Source organism: Anopheles cruzii, chromosome 2, assembly GCF_943734635.1.
Source record: "Anopheles cruzii chromosome 2, idAnoCruzAS_RS32_06, whole genome shotgun sequence".
Taxonomy (NCBI): Eukaryota; Metazoa; Arthropoda; class Insecta; order Diptera; family Culicidae; genus Anopheles; species Anopheles cruzii.
Genome location: NC_069144.1, coordinates 17,112,193 through 17,134,482, shown reverse-complemented (window position 1 = coordinate 17,134,482; position 22,290 = coordinate 17,112,193). Strand labels below are relative to the sequence as shown.

The window sequence follows — 22,290 nt, the reverse complement described above, 5'->3', positions numbered from 1 at the left end:
GGATGGAAAGCTAGAGCAGGCACGGTACAGACCTGAAGAAGGGAATCAAATTTGTTTTACGACTGATCCTGCCACTTGACTGTGCTCGAGAACCGTGGGTTGTAGGTTGGTTTTACGACCGATGTTAATCAGCGGTGGGAGATTTTTATCTTGCTTTTCCATAATGAAAAGAAGATGGACGAAGCGAGCTTACAGGCGTGTGGTATATGAACATAGAGGGCGGTTTCTTTGAGCATTTGATATTCTACGAGCACCGGTGGCCATTTACACCCACCCGAACGATGGTGGCGCTATGAGTTTAGGTTGGCAAGGGGAGTTTTTGTTCCTTCGCCAAACCCACTCACTGGCATCAGTTTCATCTTTCGAGTATTTCTTCTCACGTCTCAAAAATATGCTCCAAGGAAGGCTTTACCATCTTCCGCCTATATGTACATATGCTGCCTTTCCTCTAGGCACCAAAGGAGGTAGCGAGTCTTTTCTGTTTCCGCCAATGGCTGGACGTTGATTAGGAATAAATTAAAAATTAATTTAATTTGTGTGTCCCGAGTCGATTAACCTAATAGCTGATTGTTTCCGCTCGGTACCCACTGCACTTGATCGGATGAGTTATGGCGCATTCTTTTCGAGACATTTTGGACAGCGAGCTTCTCGCATGCAGTGTTGAGCTATCGTTGGGTAGGTAATGCAATGCGACACTGCCACCGACGGCCGGCCAAGTGCTGCGCAGATGATCCTAAGTTATGGTACAAATCCCATTGTTTACGACAGCCGGTCGTGGCGGGGATCGAAGGTCTGCTTCCCGGTTACTGGGTCGTTAACAAGCACCGATCGCCGCACGAACGAGTGCGTATTGCGCAAAACTGTTTCACTTTCTTGAAGGCTGGTTTTTTGTTCGTCATCGGTAATTGAAAATAAATATGACGACTGTGTTAGGTTGAATAAGGAGACAAATTACGTTCAATGATTTCCGGCATCGAGAAAATTAATCGAAACGATTTATGTGTGTTTCGACAACGATTGATAAATCAATTTATTTCTTCTAAATGATACGTTAATAAAGTTGGATTGAGCTTAGACCCTGTTTCAATTCGTCTCAACTTTGTCATTAATGTCTCAACAAACAAGTAGAGATTAAGAGATTAAAATTCAAAACATATTTTTTCTACATCCACGGGCCAATAATTCAATCACAGCCAAATTGTTCATCATAAATTACGTTCACGCGGACATTGATCAATAGGCGAAGGGACCGCTTTCATGGTCATCACTTAAATCGCTCTGTGGGTGAAAAGTCGGCAACCGAGAGGATCAGCGGAGATCACCATTAATCATCACCGAAACGCGCGCCCAGCATAAGTTCTCGGATCAAGCATAGAAAGAACGGCGGCCCTTTAGAATGTGCTCTGTTGACTGCTTTCGCTTTGAACTGAACCGGGACGCAAGCAGTCACTGCATTTCGAAACCTTTTCCACTGCCCTGCGAAGGGTCATTGTCAATCGGAACCGTCGTACGCATAATCGCGGGTTGCATTGGTTTTCGGAGTGTGTGTTTTATTTTATTTTGCCTCACTTCAGCGTCGTGACTGGTGACATAATTTATGTTTCCCTTGTGTTTCTTCGTTTGTGTTGCGTTTTACGGTGATACGCAGACGATCGCGGGGTCGTCGATGTTTTGTTTGAGTCGAAGTGCCGTTCGGCGTGTTTAAGAAATTTTAAGGGATTAGGTCAGCGGATATTTTTGGGTCACTGCAACCTAATCACTGCGCGTTGTGCATTACACCCGGCACGGTTGGAATAAGGGTTCGTAAGCTGGAATATTCGGGAATTGTACACGAAACGAATAAGGCATTTCGGACAAAAGCACGCTTTTGGCTTCGTAAGGTAGAGTTTCATTATGTTTATTCCATAGTGCTATGGGATAAGAAGTATTTCAAAATTATATTTGAAATTTATCATAACTGTGTAATCTAAAGCTTAATATTTATTAGTCTACGGGATTCTTAATTGAAGTAGCAAATAAAAGAAGTTCAACTGTAGGTGATCCTTTCATAAAAGAATCCTTGCGAATACTATTAGTATTAATACAACTACAATACATTTTTTTTATATACTCGATTTTACTTAGAATGGCAGAAAGAGAACAGAATTATTGGGGGAAAGAGAACGGAATTAACGTTCATGGGCTTTTTAAATTTTTAAATTGGCAGTTTCTTAGCGCGCCATCTAGCGGTTGCTAGACTAACCTAGCTAGTTTCACATCACAAACGCTTCACGACAACGCTTTAAAAACGCTTTAAATTAAAAGCAAAACAAAGAAGGCGAAAATTTCGGATCGCTAACTTATCTATTCTAGGAATATACGTAAAATCCTGATCCTCATCCTCATGGCGTCGTTTCTCAAATTTACTCGCTCGTTTTGTCAGCCACGCAAATTTTTGTGTAAAATTGAGGTAAATTCCGCAAAGGTTGCTATCGAAATGGACAAGAACACATAATGTTTTAATATTCCGTTGTAGCCGGACACTTACCCCTTAGATGCACCGGTTAGAAACAAACCCAAAGTAAGTGCTCCTTTCAATTACGAAGTGCTTCCCGGAGTGTCGCCGAAAATATTTCGAGAAACGGAACATGAGCAGGTTCGATTTCAGCAAAAATACTTGTCGCCATATACGCTTCGTGCTTATCATTTTAATGTGTTGGGATTTTCTTGCAGTCCCTCGGTCCGATCCATGTTGTCGGAAATGTGGCGAAAGACTTCCCGTACAAAAATCCAGAATACTTCTCGTACCACAATTACTCGTACTACGATATTGGCCGCGCCGTCGCTTGTGCCTATCGGCTTCAACCGAGCGCTCTGCCAAAAGGAGGTAAACCATTCCGGGTGCCATGGCAACAGGTCGAAGAGGAGTCTTCAGCTGATCCCGTGGGCTTCTTAAATTGTGAGCGGTGCGAAGAGGAAGGGTCCGTTGACCTGCCAGCTTCCAAGGGCTGACCATTTTATGGTTGTGCAAACGAGGTCACACACATCGCGCGTAATTTGCGGTTTAATAATCAATCAAATTTATATGTCACCGGCGATGAGTTACTAACAACAACGGCGTCAACGTCAAACTAATGATCCTTCAAGGTTTATGCTGCACTCTGCAGGGGGGCGTTTTCTTGTGGTCTATTGTTTTGGCACGAATTAGACACACATCGGACGTATCCAGTGCCCTGGGAACAGCTGACCAGCGCCGATCAAAACTGGCCTTTGTCCGCCGCTTTATGTCTCTCAGATCATATCACCCCCAGAAACCGTTTTATTTTAGCGTCGTGCCACAACATTTGCATTCCGTACACGAAGCGGGACACCGGCACTCTGCTAAGAGACTAACACATTTTGCATAGCATGTAATGGTTTTTGGGGAAAAGTGAAACTTCCGCTGCCGTAGTCCCATGCAATTAAGCCCCCTGTTTGCTGAGCGTGTCAACAGAGGTGCTGGCAAGTTGGTAGGACGTAGATCTCTCGTTTACGCAACAAAACAATCGATTCAGGTCCCGCTGGTTAGCAATGAATTTTAGGTGTGACTCAAACATCACATTTCACAGAATGAGCCCTAATGACGAATGGATGTACACTCGTACTCGTACACTTTGGTCAAATAATTCTTCGGGCCAGGCGGCCTGAGACCGTACGGCGGGTTTCCCAATACTTGAGTGTACCGAGTACATCGTCACCTTGCCATGGGCTATTATAAATTGTGTGAACTATTTCAATTTCCAGTGATTCGACCAGCTAGTAAGGTAACATTCTCATAATTGTTTTACATTATTTGTTCTGTTAAATGAGGCAGCTGGCGCACTTCATTTCTCTCAATGTCCGATACTGCGCAGACCCAATGCCCGATATTAAACATGGAGCTCCACGTTGCAGTCAGCCGTTTCACTTTTCACTGTCGGCCCGTTACAGCCGACCGAGGAATGCACTTTCTCACGTACGGTACAGCCCTACACGGTCTGGAGTCTAGCCACGACGACGCACCGTCTGATAAGAAGCCCTCCATTGTGTACGCAAACGCATAAGTGCGTTTGCGTTATGCTAATGCTTTTGGTTGTCACATTGTCGAGCTCTCAAAAAACACCCTGAAAACCGAAAAATCTGACATCATTCAAGCATTCCGCGCGATCTCTTGGCGCGTGACAATTGTGCGCATTTATTGTGTTGCCGGAGATGCTGCTGCCAAACAGCGCCCAAAGAACCAACGCCCAGTTTTGTGTGACCCACCTAAACGCGCGGGCTCAGGTATGCGCGCGAGCGAGGAAGGAATACTTGTACTAATATCAAGACACGTTTTTGAAGTCATTTGAAAAAAATACGAAAAGCAAGCGCAGTCCGCACCGGTGGGTGCACAGAGTGTCTAGAGACCGGCCATTGTTTTCGCTGCACCATCAAATATTATCTTCTAAGGCGCAGACGCACACTACCGTAGTGTCGCATGCGTGTGTGTCGGGGTGTGTCGTATGAGTAGTGGCCACTATCAGCCACCAAACATCGAGGTACACGACCACCAAAGCGATCGTACGGCTCGGACTTCTCGCATTGTTGTGGGTTCGCCGTTTTCGCCGTCGTGGAGGTGGGAAATGGGTGGGAAAAAACATCACCCACACGGGCCGGGAAAGCCATTCGCTGATTAGCCACCGCGTGGAACGGACCTCCCGAAACGTACTTCGATCGATCTCACCGGTCTTATCGTCTCAGTCGGGCGCTCGCTACTAGACGAGTAACATCAACGCATCGTGCAGCGACGAACGTAGTAACGGATCCAGGGGTACACTGACCCATCAATAAAGTGCATGATGCTTAGTGAAATGTGTTCGACCAGTGATGAATTTGGATAGCGGAGCGAGGTGAAGCGCTACACCGCTCCCCCCGGGTGGATCATGCACGCGTCGCTGATTTTGTTGGCCATTGGTGCGGTGTGGGCGAAAGAAACGGTTCGCGACAAGAGATTTCCCTCCAAGGAACAAGACAAACGAAGCGCTTAAGTTGTGGAACGATCGATCAATCGATCAGCAGAGTGTACCACCGTCACGGCTCTCCTCACGAGTAACAACAGGCGAAGAATATGGTGAAACCGGCGGCCAGGGTAGTGATCAAGTTTCTAGAATTAGTAAGTGTCCGGTGGCAATCGAACAACCCGACGGGGCCCGCAAATTGTTTAATTGTTTCTTTTTTCCGTTTCGTGACACTGGCAGTTAGGTTGTGTGGCGTGCGTTATTACGAAGATTATCACCGATCATGAGTCGCGGCGAGTGTTTGTGAGAAATCAGAAGCTATCGCGGTAAGTTCACCGCTGGGGGGGGTTCGTCCTCTTTGGCCTAAACACCCTACGACTACATCCAACTGGAAATGGTTGGTTTTTTCAATGCATTCGGTGCAATTTGCACCGTTTAGCGACCAGAAGCCGCCATCGGCCCTCGGTTCGACGCCCAAGGGCGCTCTAAATCGCGTCGTTTGTGTGTGGGGTCGGTGCGGAATAATTAGCATTTCCGCTACGGAAAGATGAGGTAAAACCATTTGGACCACTTTGGATCTGTCATTGCCGGAGACACTCGGCTTAGCTTAAACGTACCCTTCCGCGTGTGTGTGTCATCGTTATTGCGATGTAAGAAACCTTTTCAAAGAATGAGATTAGGGAACTATTGTCTATGTTTTTGAATGTGTAATTTAAGTATTCATTTTATTTCTATAGCAACTGCTTCATGAAGACACTCCTGATATTGTTCTTATTAACGTGCTTTCATTTGTTTTCCATCTTTGTTCTTACTTCTATTAAAAAGAGATTATTTGAAATAGTTTTGGTAATTTTTGTTTAATTTTAACATTGCTTTTAGTATTCATATTCATTTTTAGTATTTATTACTTTTAGTATTCTTTGAAATTCTTTTTAAATTTTCGTTACAATCAAATAAATAACAACATTCTAAGGCAAAGAACATAAGTGAAGTGGTCTTTTGGAACCGTTTCAGTGTTGATAACAAATTCAAGCAACATCTAACAAGAAATGCAGTATTAGCATCATCATCAGTCGTCGACCAATTTGTCACTTTACTTCAAAAAATAATTTCTCTCTTCCCTAGCGAATGGAGTCTGATCCACAACATAACCTGGAGCAGCGGTGGCAATGCATTTACGAACATCGTCTACGGGGGATACACGATAGTCATCGCGCTAATGCTAATTACAAGGTCAGTTCCCCTCTCTCTCTCTCTCGCTCCCCAATGCCCTAGGGCGAAGTTCGTCGGTACTCCCAACAGAGGGGCGGCTGTTTAGTGTTTTCACGTATTGCCATTTTGTTGTCATGGATTGTTTGGCTGGTTTGTTTTCCTTCGCTGCTTTCAGGTCCACCTTCTTCGGGCCCGTGTTTTTCCTTGTTTTCCGAATGGTTTGAACAGATTTTTTTGTTTCCTACCACTCCGTTCCTCGGTTCGGTTCGTCTTATTGTGTGGGACAATACTGTGACGCCCGGCTACGACTTGAATGTGGGAAGTTGTGGGGCCTCAGAGACCTTACGGGCCACAGGCCTCATACCCAAGCTCAAGTGCAGGCGGTCGGAAGTTGAACATTTTCTCATAAACAGTGGAGCAGGTTGACGGGCGACCTGCGATGGCTTTGTCTGGGAGACGACCTTCATCCTTGGCGCACGCGTTGTACCGCTGTTGGTTCGTTTGTTTTTCTGCAAGTCCCCTACCAGACCACAGGCTTTTCTATCGGACTTCTAGTGGGCTGTACTGCCAAGCGAACGACTTGCGGACGGTTAGCTTTTCATTACCACCCAGCGGCGCGCGGTGACATTTCTGTTCGTTTCTGGTATCGGGTGGCACATACCTGCAACCTGCTAAACCTCCATCCCAAACCATGGAGGGAGTCGTCAGCCCTTGCACAAGACTTCAACGCGTACAATGGACCGTACCGCTTACTGGCGGCACTTTGGGCATTATTCACATGTTTCAGCGAACAATGGTGTCGACTGTGTGTGGCCTGTGACGATGTGATACCATAAACCATGAGCTCAGCGTTAGGAGCCTCGGCCTGCTGCTATCTGGAATGTCTCGATGTGTAATCGTAATGTCGTTTCAGATGCGTCGATGCAAAAACACGTCCGAATCTGTTCGAAAAGATCGTGCTGTCGTTGGGGACTTTGTTGTTTTTTGCCGCAGGTAACTCACTGGCGGAATTGAGGAATCGCGCAGCCGAGTTTAACCTTCAACATTCTTACGCACTTTGCAGGTGGCCTAGTGTTCGCCTCAATAGACCAAGTCCACCCCGATCTGCACGATAATGCCATCATACTGGGCTGCCTGTCGTTTCTGGTGGCAATCCTGTTCGTCATCGACTTGGCTGACCCATTGGCACGGATGACCGCTCACATGACTCAGACGGATACTGGGTCGGGTCTGACACGCGGAACCGATGTCACCGATCGGATGTCAATGAAAAAGAACGTGGCTACCGACACTGAGCAGGCGCCAATCTTTGTGGTGTCGAAAGCGGAATCAACCCACCAGCAACCTCAACATCAGAACCATCATCACCACAACCACCAAAACCACCAGAACCACCAGAACCACCAGAACCACCAGAACCACCAGAACCACAATCACCAGCGCAGTGAGGAGTACCGGGATGGGGACACGTCTCCGCTCAGTCGGAGTGCAGAGTCTATCGTGGAACGGAAGGTGTACCCATCGGCTCAGGTGCCAGTATTTGCGCACGTCGCACGTGCGCCCGAAGAAAGTCGTCGGATAGCTGGCAAGGAGATCCAGTACCTACCACGGCAGGACTATCGGGACCGGCGGGCCTATCGTGATGCAGGCCGACACTCAGGGCACCACCACCAGCATCAGAAACAACCCCAGGAAGATGCTTCCGGTCCCGGCTACCACGACAATGGTTCTTTCGTCGGAGACATTCTTCCTTCGCGGAAAAGCACCTACGTACCGGCGGACAAGTTTGACCAGGAAGCATTGCAGATGAGTGCCAGTTCCGGACATCCGGCACGTTCAAGACCGGCACCGCCATCGAAACCTCTGAGCATTATCCGAACCAACTTCCGCTCGAACCAAAGCTCACCGACCGACTCCAACTGCAGCGGATGTCGTTGCTCGCAGCGCAGCACCAGCACTAGGAAGCTGGAGGAAGGTCGCGACGAGTTCGACACACCCATCAGGCCCGGATTCGTAGCAAACGCTGCGAAGAAGTGGGACGATCGGGCTCGCAGCAAAAGTCAACCCATCGTGGGCCTCAACACAATGGTGTGAATCCGAGTTCGGATAGTGTTGTAGTTCTTTACTTCTTTTCTAAGTTTTCTAAGTTTTAGTCTTTTGAAACAGAGACTTCGAGGCACGGGTGCACCGCGTGAGGGAATAAATAAAATCCGAAAACGGTGTTTTTTGATTTCCGGAATTCGTACCACCGTTTACAGGCTGTTTTATTCGAACGCACTACTTCCAGTGTAGAGTGAGTGCGACGGTGCTGCACCGCGCGAGGCGAAGGCTGCTTTGCTATGCAAATGCTAACATGGGATAGAAGTTTCATCAACGTAACAGATGTCAACTAGGAAACAACGAACAATTTAGCGAACATAGACTTAGTCTATGGCTTGGCCAACATTCATGTAACACGCCTAAAAGCACAGCTCTATGATGACTTGTTGGTACGGGTAAGTATTGAAGGCTAGCGATGTGATTATTAGCAGGAAGGTAAGCAGCGCCAGAATCTCCTGAAATGTAAGGATTTATCTAAGATCATTAGGCTCTGTACGGGTTACCGAATGAGCAATCTAACTTACTTTCTGGAGTCACGCAATGATGATCACTAATGATGGAGGCCCAACAAGCATTCCACGTTTACGATGTGGTACAGCCTGTTAGGTAGTTATTGGTAGTGAGTACGATAATTTACATACACTAACATGTATACGAACCTAAAACCCCATGTATACGAACCTAAAAACCCACATAAAGCAGTTGTTTTGAAATCAGTTATGCTTGGGAAGTATGTTGGACAAGATTGTAAGCTTGTGTGATGTTATGCTTTCTGCAAAAATGTAAAAAAATGGGAAAGAGAAGAGCATGACAGAAGTCCCGATTTCCTGTGTTCCTGTGAGCTATCATAAACTTCTTCATACTCTCACCTATTTTAAGTTAAGGAGTTCTCATCGTTTACAGGGTCTTCAACCAGATATTAGCAACGTTTCGGACCGCAAATTGCGGCAACACTTGGTGGACAGCAGCCATGGTTGAAGTAGGTAGCTCCAGCGGGCACACAGCAGTAATCCTTGGCCGGTGGCACCTGAATAACCTGTGGCTTGGGATGACACACGAGCGTGGTGCAGATCTCCTTCGGTTCCACCACGACGCGCGGAGTACACACAACCTTCGGGTCCGGAACGATCCGCTTGTAGTAGATGATCCGCGGCTGTGGTACGGTGCGCTTTTTGTAGATGATACATGGCTCGCAGATGATTTTTGGCTGGTAGATCAACTTCGGCTCGACGATCGCTTTAGTCTGCGGCACCACGTGCTTGTCGATAACGGTACGGGTGCAGTTGATAACCTTTTTCTGAGCAACGAGCCGAGGAGGCTGCTGCACCGTGATGAAACGTGGACCACAGTGTTGCGGGGGACAGATGGTCGGACACTGGGGCATGCAGTTTAGGTCGTGGGCTGTGCGGATGATAGGTTTACAGGGATTGCACGGTCCACACGGGCCACACGGGCCACACGGGCCACACGGGCCACACGGGCCACACGGGCCACACGGACCACACGGGCCACAGGGATCGCAAGGATCGCAAGGACCGCAAGGACCGCAAGGGCCGCAAGGGCCGCAGGGGCCGCAGGGGCCGCAGGGGCCGCAGGGGTCGCATGGATCACAGGGGCCACAAGGGCCGCAAGGGCCGCAGGGACCGCAGGGGCCACACGGAGCGTGAGGACCACAAACTGCCTTTGGTGACTTCGGAATATGAAATAGGAAATCATAAAAAGGAGAACGTGCAAGAACATAAGATAAACATGTTGTGCAGATCGAAGATGACCAACAATGAAGTGTGTTAGTACGCCTAGCACTATTGCTAATGGCAGTAACTTTCGACTATTTTTCTATTACTGGAGTCTGATTAATCTAACGGTTTTGAATCATCTGTTGAAACATATTCATAATGTAATGTGTGTGTGTGAACCAACATCGAGTTTATACTGGTTAAAACAAAAGTCCATACTGTTTACTACTGACTTCCGTGTGTCGGATGCAGCTCGCTAGATCTGCAATTGGAGCGCCTTACTCATTCCGAGCGCACCATCCGATGTCAGATTACTACCTGTTAGATCACAGTTATGAGCTTGAACAAATCTTGGATTTGTGCTTAAATTAGTATTGTTGTTTAACACACTGGGAATACGTTACTGGCTTTACTGGGGGCAAGTTGTGCATCTGCTGACCTAAACGTGATAGCAGTAGACTGCATACCATAGCTGAGTTAGGAGAAGCGTTGATCTCTTCCGCAAATCGATAAAGTAGATTTAAATTTAATTAATTTACATTAGAATCTCTTCCGGAAAGATGATACTTGATGACACAGTAGGCGATGGATGGTGTACTCCTACCCTATCGTTTTTTACACAATTAGCGACGATATGAACGCTTCCACTACGAAATATCCGTGGCCTACTGGGAATATTTCTTTTATGAAGGACGAGCAATGCTTAACTACCGAAAGAAATGCCTCTTGAAAGGCTCACTTTGAACATCCTCGCAATTTGAATGCCTGTGGCCTTCCGTCGCAGTCACAATATTCCATAGTATGAGAGAGATAGAGAGACGGGGAAAAAGAGAAAGAAACTCCTATCGTGCACCATTCTGAGGAACGGCAAAGAGAATGTTGGCATTGATCTAGATTCAAATACAATTTCAGCGCCACTAGACAGCCGCGTGGTGTCTCTAAAATAGTATCGATCTGATGGAAGCACACCACGTAACACTAGCACATTCATGGACAAGCTCCATACCACTCTTTCTTGGCCGCACCTTGTCGTCGTCTACTAAACCACAATAATCTGACAAACTTTACGAGAACTACGGCTGGTAGCCTAACGTATCTACCACCGAGTCTGCTGCTGATCGTAGTAGACATGGTGCAGAGATGGTACACGCAACGAGGTTTTTTCTCCTAACGGTACAAGTGAACACTTCGAAAGCTACTACTTGATTTTACAACTCTACATGAGGTGAATTTTGGAAAAATGAATAACGAGGTGACCTTTTGGAAAATGGGGGACATCTGGGCGTATAGAAAAAAGTGCCTTGGGAATTGAGACTACTAATAATGGTGACGTAAGCACAGGTAACAAAAGTGGTAGCGATGCTTGGTGCAACAGGACAGTGAGCACCGGTCACACTTATGGCAGGACGAACAGTGGTGTCTTACATATGGGTAGCAGGAGTAGCAGGGATCACAGGAATTGCAACATGGGTCACACATTTTGGGTGTATTTGATTTTTCGATTCTTCGACAGCTGCTTCCTAACCGCTTAGAAGGACGTGCTGCGGAGAAATGGCGAAAAGTAAGAGCTTGTTAGAGCACGTTCAGAACATGGGCATTGCCCCAAAGTCAAGGAATTTCACAATGTAATTCAAATTGGATCAAGGTCTTACGCAAGGTTTTTCCAATTCAACGCCAATGGATTCGTGTGGAGAACAGCGGGGTACTTACCGATCCGGAGCGGAGGTGTACTATGGCAAAAACTTTCAAACAAATGCTTCAGCAGTCACTTCTGGGAATTCGGAAATCTTTCGCTAACGGGATTTTGTCAATGGTTTCGATGAACAATTTAACAGGAATTTGGAAACTGCGTTTTATTCGGAATTTTCTAATTCTCTCTAACAACCTCTTCGTTCGAAATGCCAATGCTGAATGCTGGGCCAGAAGCAATTTGCTCGATTATTTTAGTTATTTTGGTTGCCATGGTTATTAGCCCTACGTGCACTATGTCGCTCACATGCCTTCTGACGAACTGCGTAGCTCCTTGAATAATGTGTCTTTCCTAAATAAGAAGTAATTTTAGGAAGGCTTATACTATATTATAATTGCCGTATATTGAATTATATTCGTCGATAAAATGTAATTTAATTTGACAAAAATAATTTGCGCCTGCATTCCCGCTGCACGACATGTTACAGTGAGCGCCCTCTACAGGACAGTAGTGCAAGTAGCGTTTCAAATGGCGGTTTTTTTTCTGGACCGGTTTTATTTCAATTTTCCCTTTTACAATTTAATAAAAAAACAATTGGGTTTAGTTTGATTTAAGGAAAATTTATTTGATTGCCCATAATAGCACTATTGGCTTAACATGTGATAGTCAACGTTTGTTGCTGAACTGATAACGACCCGAGCGCTAGGTGTGGAACAAATTCATTTGCGTAACAAACATTTACTTGATAATCTTTTCAACACTTCTTAACCACTCTTTAACGAATAGCGTAACAATTTAGCACAAAGTTTCTCTTAAGCACAGCAGGCGAGTTGCGTCATAAGCTTGATAGTTACCGTCGAGCCTATTTTTTTTAGTTAGTTACCGTCGAAAATTTTACAAGCTTGTGAAAAACTGAGTTAATTTTGAATGTAGTGCTCATTACAGTAGGTTTTGAATTTGAAGAAACTTATTATTTGGAACTGCAAATTGAAAAAAAGAACAAGAAGTATAAGTCCAAAAAATTACAATAGATTGCATTGATACATAACGGTACTAACCGAATGTTGCCTGGATTTGCTGTGTTGAATGTCCAAACGGTACTTGGATTGATGTTACTGCGTAGAAAGGGCATACGCAATTTCGAGGAGGATGGATGGGCAAGGACCGCTTGTTACTCCTTGCAACTCAGCTGGCTTGAGGAACGATCGAAAGGGCGAGAGCGGGACAACTTTCGATTGAGGCATCGAAATAACAAAACAGTCTGTGAACAAATATTGCAAATTGAATCCCACTCCGATCAGACGAGCTCGTACGTGCAGAGATTTATGGCGACGTTCTAGATTCAAATAGTATTTCAGTTACACTTTCGCTTTGTGTTCAAAATAGTATCGATCTGGAGTGCCACACGGTGAGCATAAGCATGCACGAGAAAGGACTGCTACTCTCCACTACACTCTAACCTCTAACCTTCTCCTGCATCTGCCCAAAACCCACAGAAAACTTTACGAGAACTACGGTTGGTAGACAACCGCATCTACCACCGTGTCCGATGGTTCCAGGTCACGCAATGTTTGTTTTTTGCGACCCCGGAAATAGTGCGTTCGATTTTGCTTTGTGTTCGAGCCTCGCAGGATTCGATTCGCAAGGAATATTATCCATAATTGCAGCAGTAAAAAAATATCGTTTTTGGGTAACATTTCGACATCAACCAACAAGAGGAATCCGGAACGGAGATCGAAAATTAAGTGATATGGGTTACAGGATAATTTTGTCAAAATAGGATAACGGATAATGGAGCAAAGAGTCCATCCCTTCTCCTAGTGGTGGTGACGAAAGCATAAATAGCAATAATGATAGCGATGTTTGGTGCAGCACGTCATAGAACAGCGATCACACTTGTGGCATGACGAGCAGTGGTGTTTTGTGTAAGGATAACACGAATAGCACGAATCATACGAGCTGCAGCACGGATCACACATTTTCGGAGCTTTTCAGGAGTTCGATGTACGCACGATCAATCTATAAGGAAAATGTTCAAAATTTAATTAAAACATTATGATTCAATCATTAATATCCATTCAATGTTAAAGTAAAGGAAAGCATGTCGTGTGAAGCGTGTTGCTTTAAAAAACCTACCCTATAAAAAGTTGATGATGATTTGTAATTGTCGTGATTACCACACTCAATTCGTTGATGAATGCTTTCACAAAAGTTATTCACAAGATTCAAAAGCGCTTTCTCCGTTTAAACTTGCTTACTGTCACGTCCGATCCTTTCGCTGTGCCAAGGCGTAATGCTCAGCGAAGAGAAATTACTTCGAGGGTTCTAGTTTTTTCGGTCGCCATGGTAATAACGTACCATCGGAATTTAGGTTGGTGTAGGACCTGGCCGTAGGTTCCAGGGTCTCGGCAAACACTGTACCACCTTCAAAAAGTTAATACATTTCGTCGATTAGCTAAATACATCGGCTGAATGATCGCTTGTTGCTAGATAGACATTTTGATTTGATGAAATAGACATAAATAGCAAAGCAAAACAGCATATTTAAATGAGAGAAATAAAATAAAGAACAAAAACCCAAAATCAGAAGACAGCGCCAGCTGTACGTGACTATGCAAACTAACATGTTGATTTAAAAATTTCGACGCTCCGTTGGGTAATGAACTCGAGTGCGGCACTATGAACATTATTCATAGCGCCAAATGTCCTTGTGTTACTCTTATGTAAGTTTCATGGACAAAAACCAACTGCACACCGTTGACTAACTGACGTACTTGAGTTGTGGAGCTGCTACTGTTGCTGTTTGCCAGAGCTAGGGAAACAAACGTTCGTTTAAACATCTGTTTCTGCGCTGCATTTTATTTGCTCCAACCGCGGCATACTTCTCCGTCGTACTTCACTTGGAGCACAATTTGCCAACCTACAGCACACGTGCCCCGCCTGGGATGGGATGAAGTTAGTGCAGAGTGTAGTGTAGCAAACCGCACTGGCATTGCTACACGTTGAAGTTTGGCGAAGTATGCAAAAACCAGCATCCTCAAGATGTTTCAGTTTTTCCAACCCTGGCTTTCCTTGGCGGGCGAGCCTCTGCCTCTTACCAGCAACAAAACGCACCACAATGGCATCGTTTTAATTCTTCGTACATCGCTTGTTACGGGCACGACCTGCGGTGTGCGGTGGCAATCGTTTCATAATCAAGGCCCCCGACGAACGTCGAATGCCGATGCCGGGCTATAAGTTTTTCTCGGTCTATTATCTGCTGCGGAGCTCATTTGTGTTCTGTTGGAAGTTCCACTTCGGCTAATCCAGCGAAAATGAAAACGTTTCCCGTCTTGCCATTACTTCATTAAACGATGAAAACCAGGCTTTGGAGTCTTGAAGTCGCCAGCGAGACAATGTTAACAAATAAAAATGTTGCGCGTAAAGGTCCAAAATTAGCAAGGCTCGGGCTTCCCATTCTTCTTTCCGGTTCGTTGTAATATTCATGGGCCTCACGCGGCGGGTGACAAAAGGGAAAAGAAAGGAAAAGTAATAAAACTTCTCCTTAACCAGTCACGTCAAGCGGATGACAAACTCGTTAAGAATGCTAATAGCCAGGAATGACCATCACGCGCTTTCCGATAGCGAACCTGTGGGCGCAGTGGTGGGTTTCCCCCCGCGCTTCGCTCGCTCAAACAATAGCCGGCTGCTGCGGTGCTCCCCGGTTTGTCACATCTCCGAGACATTACCTTCAATGGCATCTTAATGCCGGTCTTTGTCCCTGCGCGGTGACTCCCATTAACGTGTTTGTACCTTCCAGTGGAAAAGGCCTGGGCGCGCAGCATAGTTATGCTGCGATGCAGAGGAATCAGTTGAGCAAATAATCAACACTTCAGTGTTATGTGGGGGGGGCGGTGGCTTATCATTAATTTACAAAACTCCTGCATTTGCATGCATCGCATGTAACCCCGGGGGCCCCGCGAACGCTTTCCCGACGGTTACGTACCATGTTTTTTTCTTCCCAATTTCGTTGTTTCATTTGTGTCCTCCCCTTTTGGGGGCGCCATGATCAGCATAAAATGCGTATGCACGGCGGAGCTTGCGGAAACATCTCCACCCTAGACTGTTGGGTAAGAAAATTCAACTTTAAAAACTACAGCAAAAAAATGGAAAACCACACGGATCGGAGAGTTTTTCCCCTGGGAACCGAAACAGGTGCCGAACCGTTCCCGTGGCGAGTGGGCGGTTGTGGGTGGTGCTGTTGGAAAAAATTGACTACCATAAAAACTAACAAATGTGCAAAACAGGCCTGCCACCGGGGAGGATAGAGCTGAATCTGTGACATCACACATACACACACACACAGGAACACACCTGCCGCATCATTGTCGGGGAGCACCCATTTCAGTTTTGTTATCTTTTTTCACGGCACCCCGCAATTTTCTTCGCCTTCGTTCCGTGGGGTGGTGTTTGGAATATTACGATTTTTGTTTGTTTGCATGATGACCCCGCCGGGGCTCATTAGCAAATACTGGTTTCGTTCCCGCTGCACGTGCACGGTTTAGTGACAGCCGTGAGGTGAGGTGAGCGCCGCTAAACGGCACGGACGGCGTGAAGGCGGACGGAGAACAAAGGAAAGTACACCCACGCGCCCAGCCACCCGGCGGTAGTCGTAAGAAGTGTCGGCACCATAAAACAGTGATCCTCCCAGCATGCAACACACACACAGGCACAAGACAGGTATCCTGTCTGTGGCCGCGAGCTCTGCAACTATTTCAATTAATTAGCACAAGCCGAGGAATAATTAAAAGGGCCATAAAGAGGGCCACACAGGCGCGACGGTTACGACATACGCCCTACCTCCGGGTCCGGGAATCTGTATCCGGGGACCCTTTGGGTGTAAGGGCGGGCAGGGCCCCCGGGGGGTGGTGTCCCAGCATCCCACCGCAGCGTTGACTTATCTCTTCATTTGCTTTTCACGTTTATTATTTTCACTCGCCCGCGTCAAAGTTTTCCACCTTCGCGTTTTTTTTTTCCACGCGAGCGGAAAACAAAAAGGAAAATGCCGCTTTGTCTTCGGAGATCGTGTGCGGTGCTCCGCTCCCGTGAGCCCCCCCCCCCGGGTTTTGCCGTCCGTTTTTGTTGTTTATGCTTCGGTGTGTGTTTCGGTTTTTTTCCCGTTCCTTTTCATGTTGCCTCCGATTCCGAACTTTCCTTACGTGATGACACGGCTCGCGTTAACACACGGCGGCGCGGCCGACCCGGCGTATGATGTAGCCATTTATGTTTACCGGTGGATGGCCGGTGATGGTGGTGGCTGACGTGTGCCCGCGTGCGTTGGTACCTTCGGCGCGGATTCGGGCGATCGGGGTGAGCTGTGGCCCATAAGGGTTCGACGGGGAAGAGGTGTGTATTAAGAGGAGACGTCGATCGCTCGACGTTTGCTCGATCGATTGTTTCTTTTTGATTCAATTAATTGACGGTTGGGCCCTGTTTCAATTCGGTTAAATTACGGGTTCCGAGTATTAGCGTATTGCTACACGGCACAGTATTTTCGTAATTTAATTAAATGTCTGCTGTTTTCTAGGAATTTCTTACTATTATCACTGGCACATTGTTAAGCTCAGGCTCATTTTTATTGCCTGACTTTTATTTTTTTTTGTAATTTATGCGAAGTATTTCGTATTTGTTATCAATCAGTAGCCTGATTGATTTTGTTTTGTAATAAATAAAAAAAATAAGTAAATGAAAAGATATATTTAATGTTTGATGAAATCACTTGCATTATGTAATTTATTTCGATTTTGTGCAGTCTTTGGTTCGGTTTTACGGTTTTCATCGATAATGCGCATTAGTTCTATTCGTATTGACATTTTTAATGTTCTATAAAATGGCTAAAGTTTGTTACCAAAAATGGTGGAAACTTTTACCAAGTCACTTCGTAATTGAAAAAAAAATTAAAGTAAACTATCAAAATCATGATTCACTCATTAGAAACTACGTAGTTCAAATGGAAAATTATTGCATTAAAAATATCTTCAAGTTTGTAAAGGTTCTGTAAAATTGCTTAATGCCTACCTTTGTAGTTTGTTTCGTATTGTAACTGTTCAAACATTCATGTTTCAAAGCCATGTTTGTGGTCATGAGGGCTTCCTGGTGCTTTTAACGATATCATTGAACTCCAATCATCGGCGATTGCTGCAACATCGATGCTTCAAATCAGTGCTTTTGTTTCGGTATGTTGTAGCCGTTTTTTCCAGTCCTTAATTCCGCACCAAGCGAAGCGAACTTCCTCGATGCGGGCGCGGGTTCGGTTGTCCACGAGCCAACTTCCTTTTGCTACTATCCGGCGCCCCGAAGCATCGAATATGCTGCGGAACATGTTTAACATACACAACACTTCTCCACTCGCGGGCGCTTCCCCCCGGTGGGGGCTATCTCGATCCGAGGACCACTCTCTTGGACTGGGATTCGAGCCATCGGTGTGCATCTTTCCATTACTCAATCACCAATCAATGGTCGGCGGGCCACCGAAAAGCTCATCGCGTCCACCGCGATAAGCTCTGGGCTTCGGAGCACGAGCCGCGCCGAGAGACGAGAAACAAAATCGAGTTCAAGCAAACAAGGAAGTGATGCAATTCGGCGGCTCTTGGCGTCTCCGACGGAACCACGGCTGACCCAGTAGCCATTGACAACGGCTGCTTCGTCGGCGACCGACCGACATGAGAAATCTTAATGCCGTCCCGATGTAACGCGCAAGCTCTGTGTGTGCGCAGACGTCGTTGGATTGGGCCGTGCCGTCATACGCGCGTTACGCGCCATCCGCGGGGATGTTTCCACCGTACCCGGTAATGTCGGCGCGGCTGATGAAGACACGATGAAGATGATCGTATGGAACGCCTTAGATTAGAGCGCGCGTGAGGTGGAATTGCTGCTAACGTCGATCCTACCCGATCGCTGCCGAATTCGTGGCTGCGCAATATTTCCGCGATTCCACGGTAATTTGCTGATTTGAGCCAGCGCCAGCCAGCGCCCGATTTTGGCGTTCTCCGTGGGTGCAGTAACGATACCGGGTTATGTAGCTCGGCAGTGTGATTTTCTTATTTCGTTTGGCGGGATGATTGGGGCACCGAGAAAAGAAATGAAAATTCAACGTTGGAGGGGCGCTCCGGAGTGATTCACGTCTCGAATTTATTTCGTTATCAAATCGAATTCGACGAGCGGATTATTAACTCAATCAACCACACCCAATCGCAAGCCGAGCGATCGTTTCGATTGTGGGGTTTTAAAACCAGTTTTATGGTTATTATATTGTTCACTTTTGGGCTTGTTGGCTGTGTGCAAATTGTTAACTCAAACCGGATGAAAACTACTTCTCGGTGACCTCTTTAGTTTCCAACGACTGGCAAATGCAGTATCAATTAATGATTGAAATGAGCATTCAAAGTTTTGCACTTTTGATTAGTTATTTAAAAAAAAAATTATAGTTTTAATAAACTAGGAAATAAAATTATTAGACAATGCTCAAAGCATGTGTGTTTGGGGATATTTTGAATAATGTTTTTATAAATTGGTTTTCTTTTTTGGCTTTCTCTAGTCAGCGTCCTGTCATTTTTATATTCAATTACTAGTTGCTATCAATGCTATCCCCAATTGGTTGTCGTCTCATTGAAGGTTCGTTCATGCAATGTGCATTATCTGATAAATTTTTACTTTATTACCGCCCAACGACGCGTGTTTTAACACTTTTTCTGCGAAAAGAAAATTTCACTCTCACCAAATTGCGCGATGTGAGCCTAATCTCGGCTGTCATGCAAACTTCTGTGCCATTTTCGCTCACCGAAACACGTTTTTAATACCATCTCCCCAACCAGCGAGCGTTCGATTTCGGGGCGGGGGTCCTCGGCGGCTGGTCGCGATCCAACCTGTTCCGTGGTTAATAAAACATAAAAAAAAACAACACAAACCTAATGACAACCATTCGGTTCCGTGAGCATTCGGAACTGGCTTGAAGATCGGTAACGGCCCTAATTATATCGAAACCACGACACATGTTGAACACGAGATTCAATCCGGGGACAAAAAGCCTGCCAAAACGCCGCCTAATATGCGGTCTGCGGTCAGCCGGACCGGAAAAGAAGGCGTTTCGTCGTTTCGCTGCTAAAATTATCCAAAATTTCCCCACCGTGAAAAGTAAGCAAAAAAACGGAGAAAAACATTTTCTGCGCAAATGAGACGCATGCAGAAAATTAATAATTGCTTCCACACAGCGCCTTCGACCGGGCGTGTGGTTCAAAATTGTCCGGGGCAATTAGTGAAATAAGTTTGATTAGATAACGAACGGAATCCCCATAAGGGATGCACCGTCGGATGAAGGGTGCAAAAGACAGCCCGATGGGTGCTGCAATATGGCCACCGATGGAGCGCTATGCTGGGCAGCGATTTCCGCGAATTCGGCACACACAAAAAAAAGGAGCACGATCCACGGAGCATGACAGGAGAGTGTCTTCAAAATGACTAATAAAAAAGAGGAATAACAATAATCAGCGGAGAGATGCCATCGAAGTACGACAAACTGTGGCGCCGCACCTGTCGGAGCGGCAGTGCTGGGCTAGAGAAGCTGAGGTGGGAGGCATGCAACGCATCAGCACATTAATCGGAGACCAAAAAAAGGCCACAACGGTGCCTGATGTTGGAGTGGCACAGTTTTTCCTTCCCGGCGCGAGTGGCCATTGCGGAAGTATGTTTCCATGTTTTTCGTGTGGCATCGGTGTGTTGGTGGTGGAAAAACCGGTCAAAGTGAAGGCAACCCACCAAACGAAACCCGCACCGTTTTGGAGGGCAAACGGCCACAGTCCAGAGCATCGTAATCGCGTAGCAAGCCATCGGTAGAGCCGTGCTGGAGCCGTGTCCCGTTTGATTCGCAGGATGGGCGCCCCGTTCGAAGGTGGTGTGTCCGTCCGCGCCAATCTATAGCGGTAAATGAGAAAGCGACGCGCAGCCAACCTTTGCGCCTGGCCTTCCCTTCTAGTGGGAGAGGCCACGGTGCCTGGAGTTGGCTCGCTTTCGGCTGGCACAGCACGTAAGCACATGCTCGATGAACCGGTTCATCTCCGCGTGGCGGAACGATCTGACCGCCGCGCGTTCGTCGCTTGCACGTTGCGGCCGAAGTCACCGAACGTAAACAATCGATCAGCTGCGGCGGCTCTCGATTACTACTCTCGAGAGTCCGCAGCTCGAGAGCGCTTTGGGATCACTTCTCATCTCACCAACAAGAGAGTACTATCATTCGTTGCTGATTACACGTACACTGTCGGTCGTGAGCATTGGACAAGATACAAACAGAATTTGATGGCAGTTTATTTTTAACTATTATTATAAAACGCACAGAGCCGTATCAAGCACCAACTTTCAGTTTTGCACTCAAGTTGCATAGAAACCGATTGTATTTTATGTAACATGTAAATACTAGCAGCGGAATTTAAATGTGGCTGGTAGATCAAGACAGTGCATCAACTAGAGTGGTGCTTAGTACGGCTCTATCTGTTCTAATAATAATAAATAATAATCAGCAATGAAATTTAAGGAATGATGAGAAGGATTTAAGGATTAATTGTGGATTTAAGGAGTTGTGGAAAACCTTCCTAACCTTACCTTATATGTGATTTCCAACATTATTTTGACGGATTCGATAGCGGTTTGGTGTGGTTTTTATTGTAAAACAGCTTGACACCTTAAAGAAGCGCTATAAGTTGAGATGATTGTCAGAGTTTTTCCTGCAGTGAGACAGTATTTAACATTGCTTTACCAAATACTGTTGATGATAATCCATTCGGTTGTACAGCAGCCGTTAGGAAAATACAAACTTATCTACTAAAATATAATTGGTTGTTGTTTTCTAATAAGGTAAAGCTCCATGAAGGTCTATTTCTTAGAGTATTTTTCTGCGTCCCGTCGTAACCCAGCATCGTGTTTAAGTTAACGCGATTACACTACGGTTATGGACACTACTTACGGCCACCGGTGTGCAGTGCTCTCCGCCTTTCTCTCTCTCCTTGGAGGCTGACCGGAGGCTCTCGGCCAATTCTCGCGAGAGCCGCGCATGTTCGGCTTAGTAGTTTGGGTGCGTGCGCGGCCCACTCAGTTCAACGAGCGCAGCGTTACCGAACGGACGCACGTTTTTGGCTCGAGCCAAGGATCCGTGATCAAAGTTACCGAGAGAGAGAGAGAGAGAGCCCATCGCTCCGTGCGCGCGTAGTTTGGCGTTTTCCGAGTTCTGTGTTCTTCCATTGTTTTCTTTTCGACTGTTGCAAAACGGTTCTTCGGTGGTGCCCGTTCCGTTAGCCGCCGTGGGGCCGCGTGGTCCGCGAATCAAGGCACACTTTCTTGGCACACATCATCGCCGGTGCATTGCGTGTGTGTTGTGCGGCGAAACCGCGGCGGATCGGATCTGCCCGTTTCTGAAGACGATCGTTTTCCAGGCCCCCCCGGGCAGGGAGCGTAAAGTGAAACGAAACGAAAACCAAATACAATACAATTTCCCCGTTCGCGGTCTGCGAACGGTAGATGGTTTGTTGTT

At 46.3% G+C, this 22,290-nt stretch overlaps 3 protein-coding genes across 3 annotated transcripts; 2 read left to right on the top strand and 1 right to left on the bottom strand.

The window, feature by feature from the left end:
- Nucleotides 1–2,383: 2,383 nt before the first annotated feature.
- Nucleotides 2,384–2,991, top strand: LOC128278556 (uncharacterized). Its single transcript, XM_053017286.1, has 3 exons — nucleotides 2,384–2,449; nucleotides 2,516–2,635; nucleotides 2,713–2,991. The coding sequence occupies exons 1-3, from the start codon at nucleotides 2,384–2,386 to the stop codon at nucleotides 2,989–2,991; spliced, it is 465 nt and encodes a 154-aa protein (XP_052873246.1).
- Nucleotides 2,992–4,898: 1,907 nt separating this feature from the next.
- LOC128267297 (uncharacterized) lies at nucleotides 4,899–8,413 on the top strand. The gene is made up of 5 exons (XM_053004103.1): nucleotides 4,899–5,149; nucleotides 5,235–5,320; nucleotides 6,120–6,227; nucleotides 7,120–7,199; nucleotides 7,270–8,413. Exons 1-5 carry the CDS (start codon nucleotides 5,105–5,107, stop codon nucleotides 8,298–8,300), a joined length of 1,350 nt encoding a protein of 449 aa, XP_052860063.1. The 5' UTR covers nucleotides 4,899–5,104; the 3' UTR covers nucleotides 8,301–8,413.
- An 812-nt stretch (nucleotides 8,414–9,225) lies between these two features.
- On the bottom strand, nucleotides 9,226–11,521 carry LOC128268364 (DBF4-type zinc finger-containing protein 2 homolog). Its single transcript, XM_053005427.1, has 2 exons — nucleotides 11,496–11,521; nucleotides 9,226–9,874 (listed from the first exon to the last, which is right to left on the bottom strand). The coding sequence occupies exons 1-2, from the start codon at nucleotides 11,519–11,521 to the stop codon at nucleotides 9,226–9,228; spliced, it is 675 nt and encodes a 224-aa protein (XP_052861387.1).
- Nucleotides 11,522–22,290: the final 10,769 nt, after the last annotated feature.

Excerpts from the sequence above, each read along its gene's own strand:
- LOC128278556 (XM_053017286.1), top strand. The coding sequence starts at position 2,384 with ATGGCGTCGTTTCTCAAATTTACTCGCTCGTTTTGTCAGCCACGCAAA. Across the intron at positions 2,450-2,515 it reads AATTTTTGTGTAAAATTGAG|CCGGACACTTACCCCTTAGA; the intron begins GTAAATTCCGCA and ends ATTCCGTTGTAG. Across the intron at positions 2,636-2,712 it reads GAGAAACGGAACATGAGCAG|TCCCTCGGTCCGATCCATGT; the intron begins GTTCGATTTCAG and ends ATTTTCTTGCAG.
- LOC128267297 (XM_053004103.1), top strand. The coding sequence starts at position 5,105 with ATGGTGAAACCGGCGGCCAGGGTAGTGATCAAGTTTCTAGAATTA. Across the intron at positions 5,150-5,234 it reads TGATCAAGTTTCTAGAATTA|TTAGGTTGTGTGGCGTGCGT; the intron begins GTAAGTGTCCGG and ends TGACACTGGCAG. Across the intron at positions 6,228-7,119 it reads GCGCTAATGCTAATTACAAG|ATGCGTCGATGCAAAAACAC; the intron begins GTCAGTTCCCCT and ends ATGTCGTTTCAG.
- LOC128268364 (XM_053005427.1), bottom strand. The coding sequence starts at position 11,521 with ATGTGTGACCCATGTTGCAATTCCTG. Across the intron at positions 9,875-11,495 it reads GACCCATGTTGCAATTCCTG|CTGCGGCCCTTGCGGCCCTT; the intron begins TGATCCCTGCTA and ends CCCCTGCGGCCC.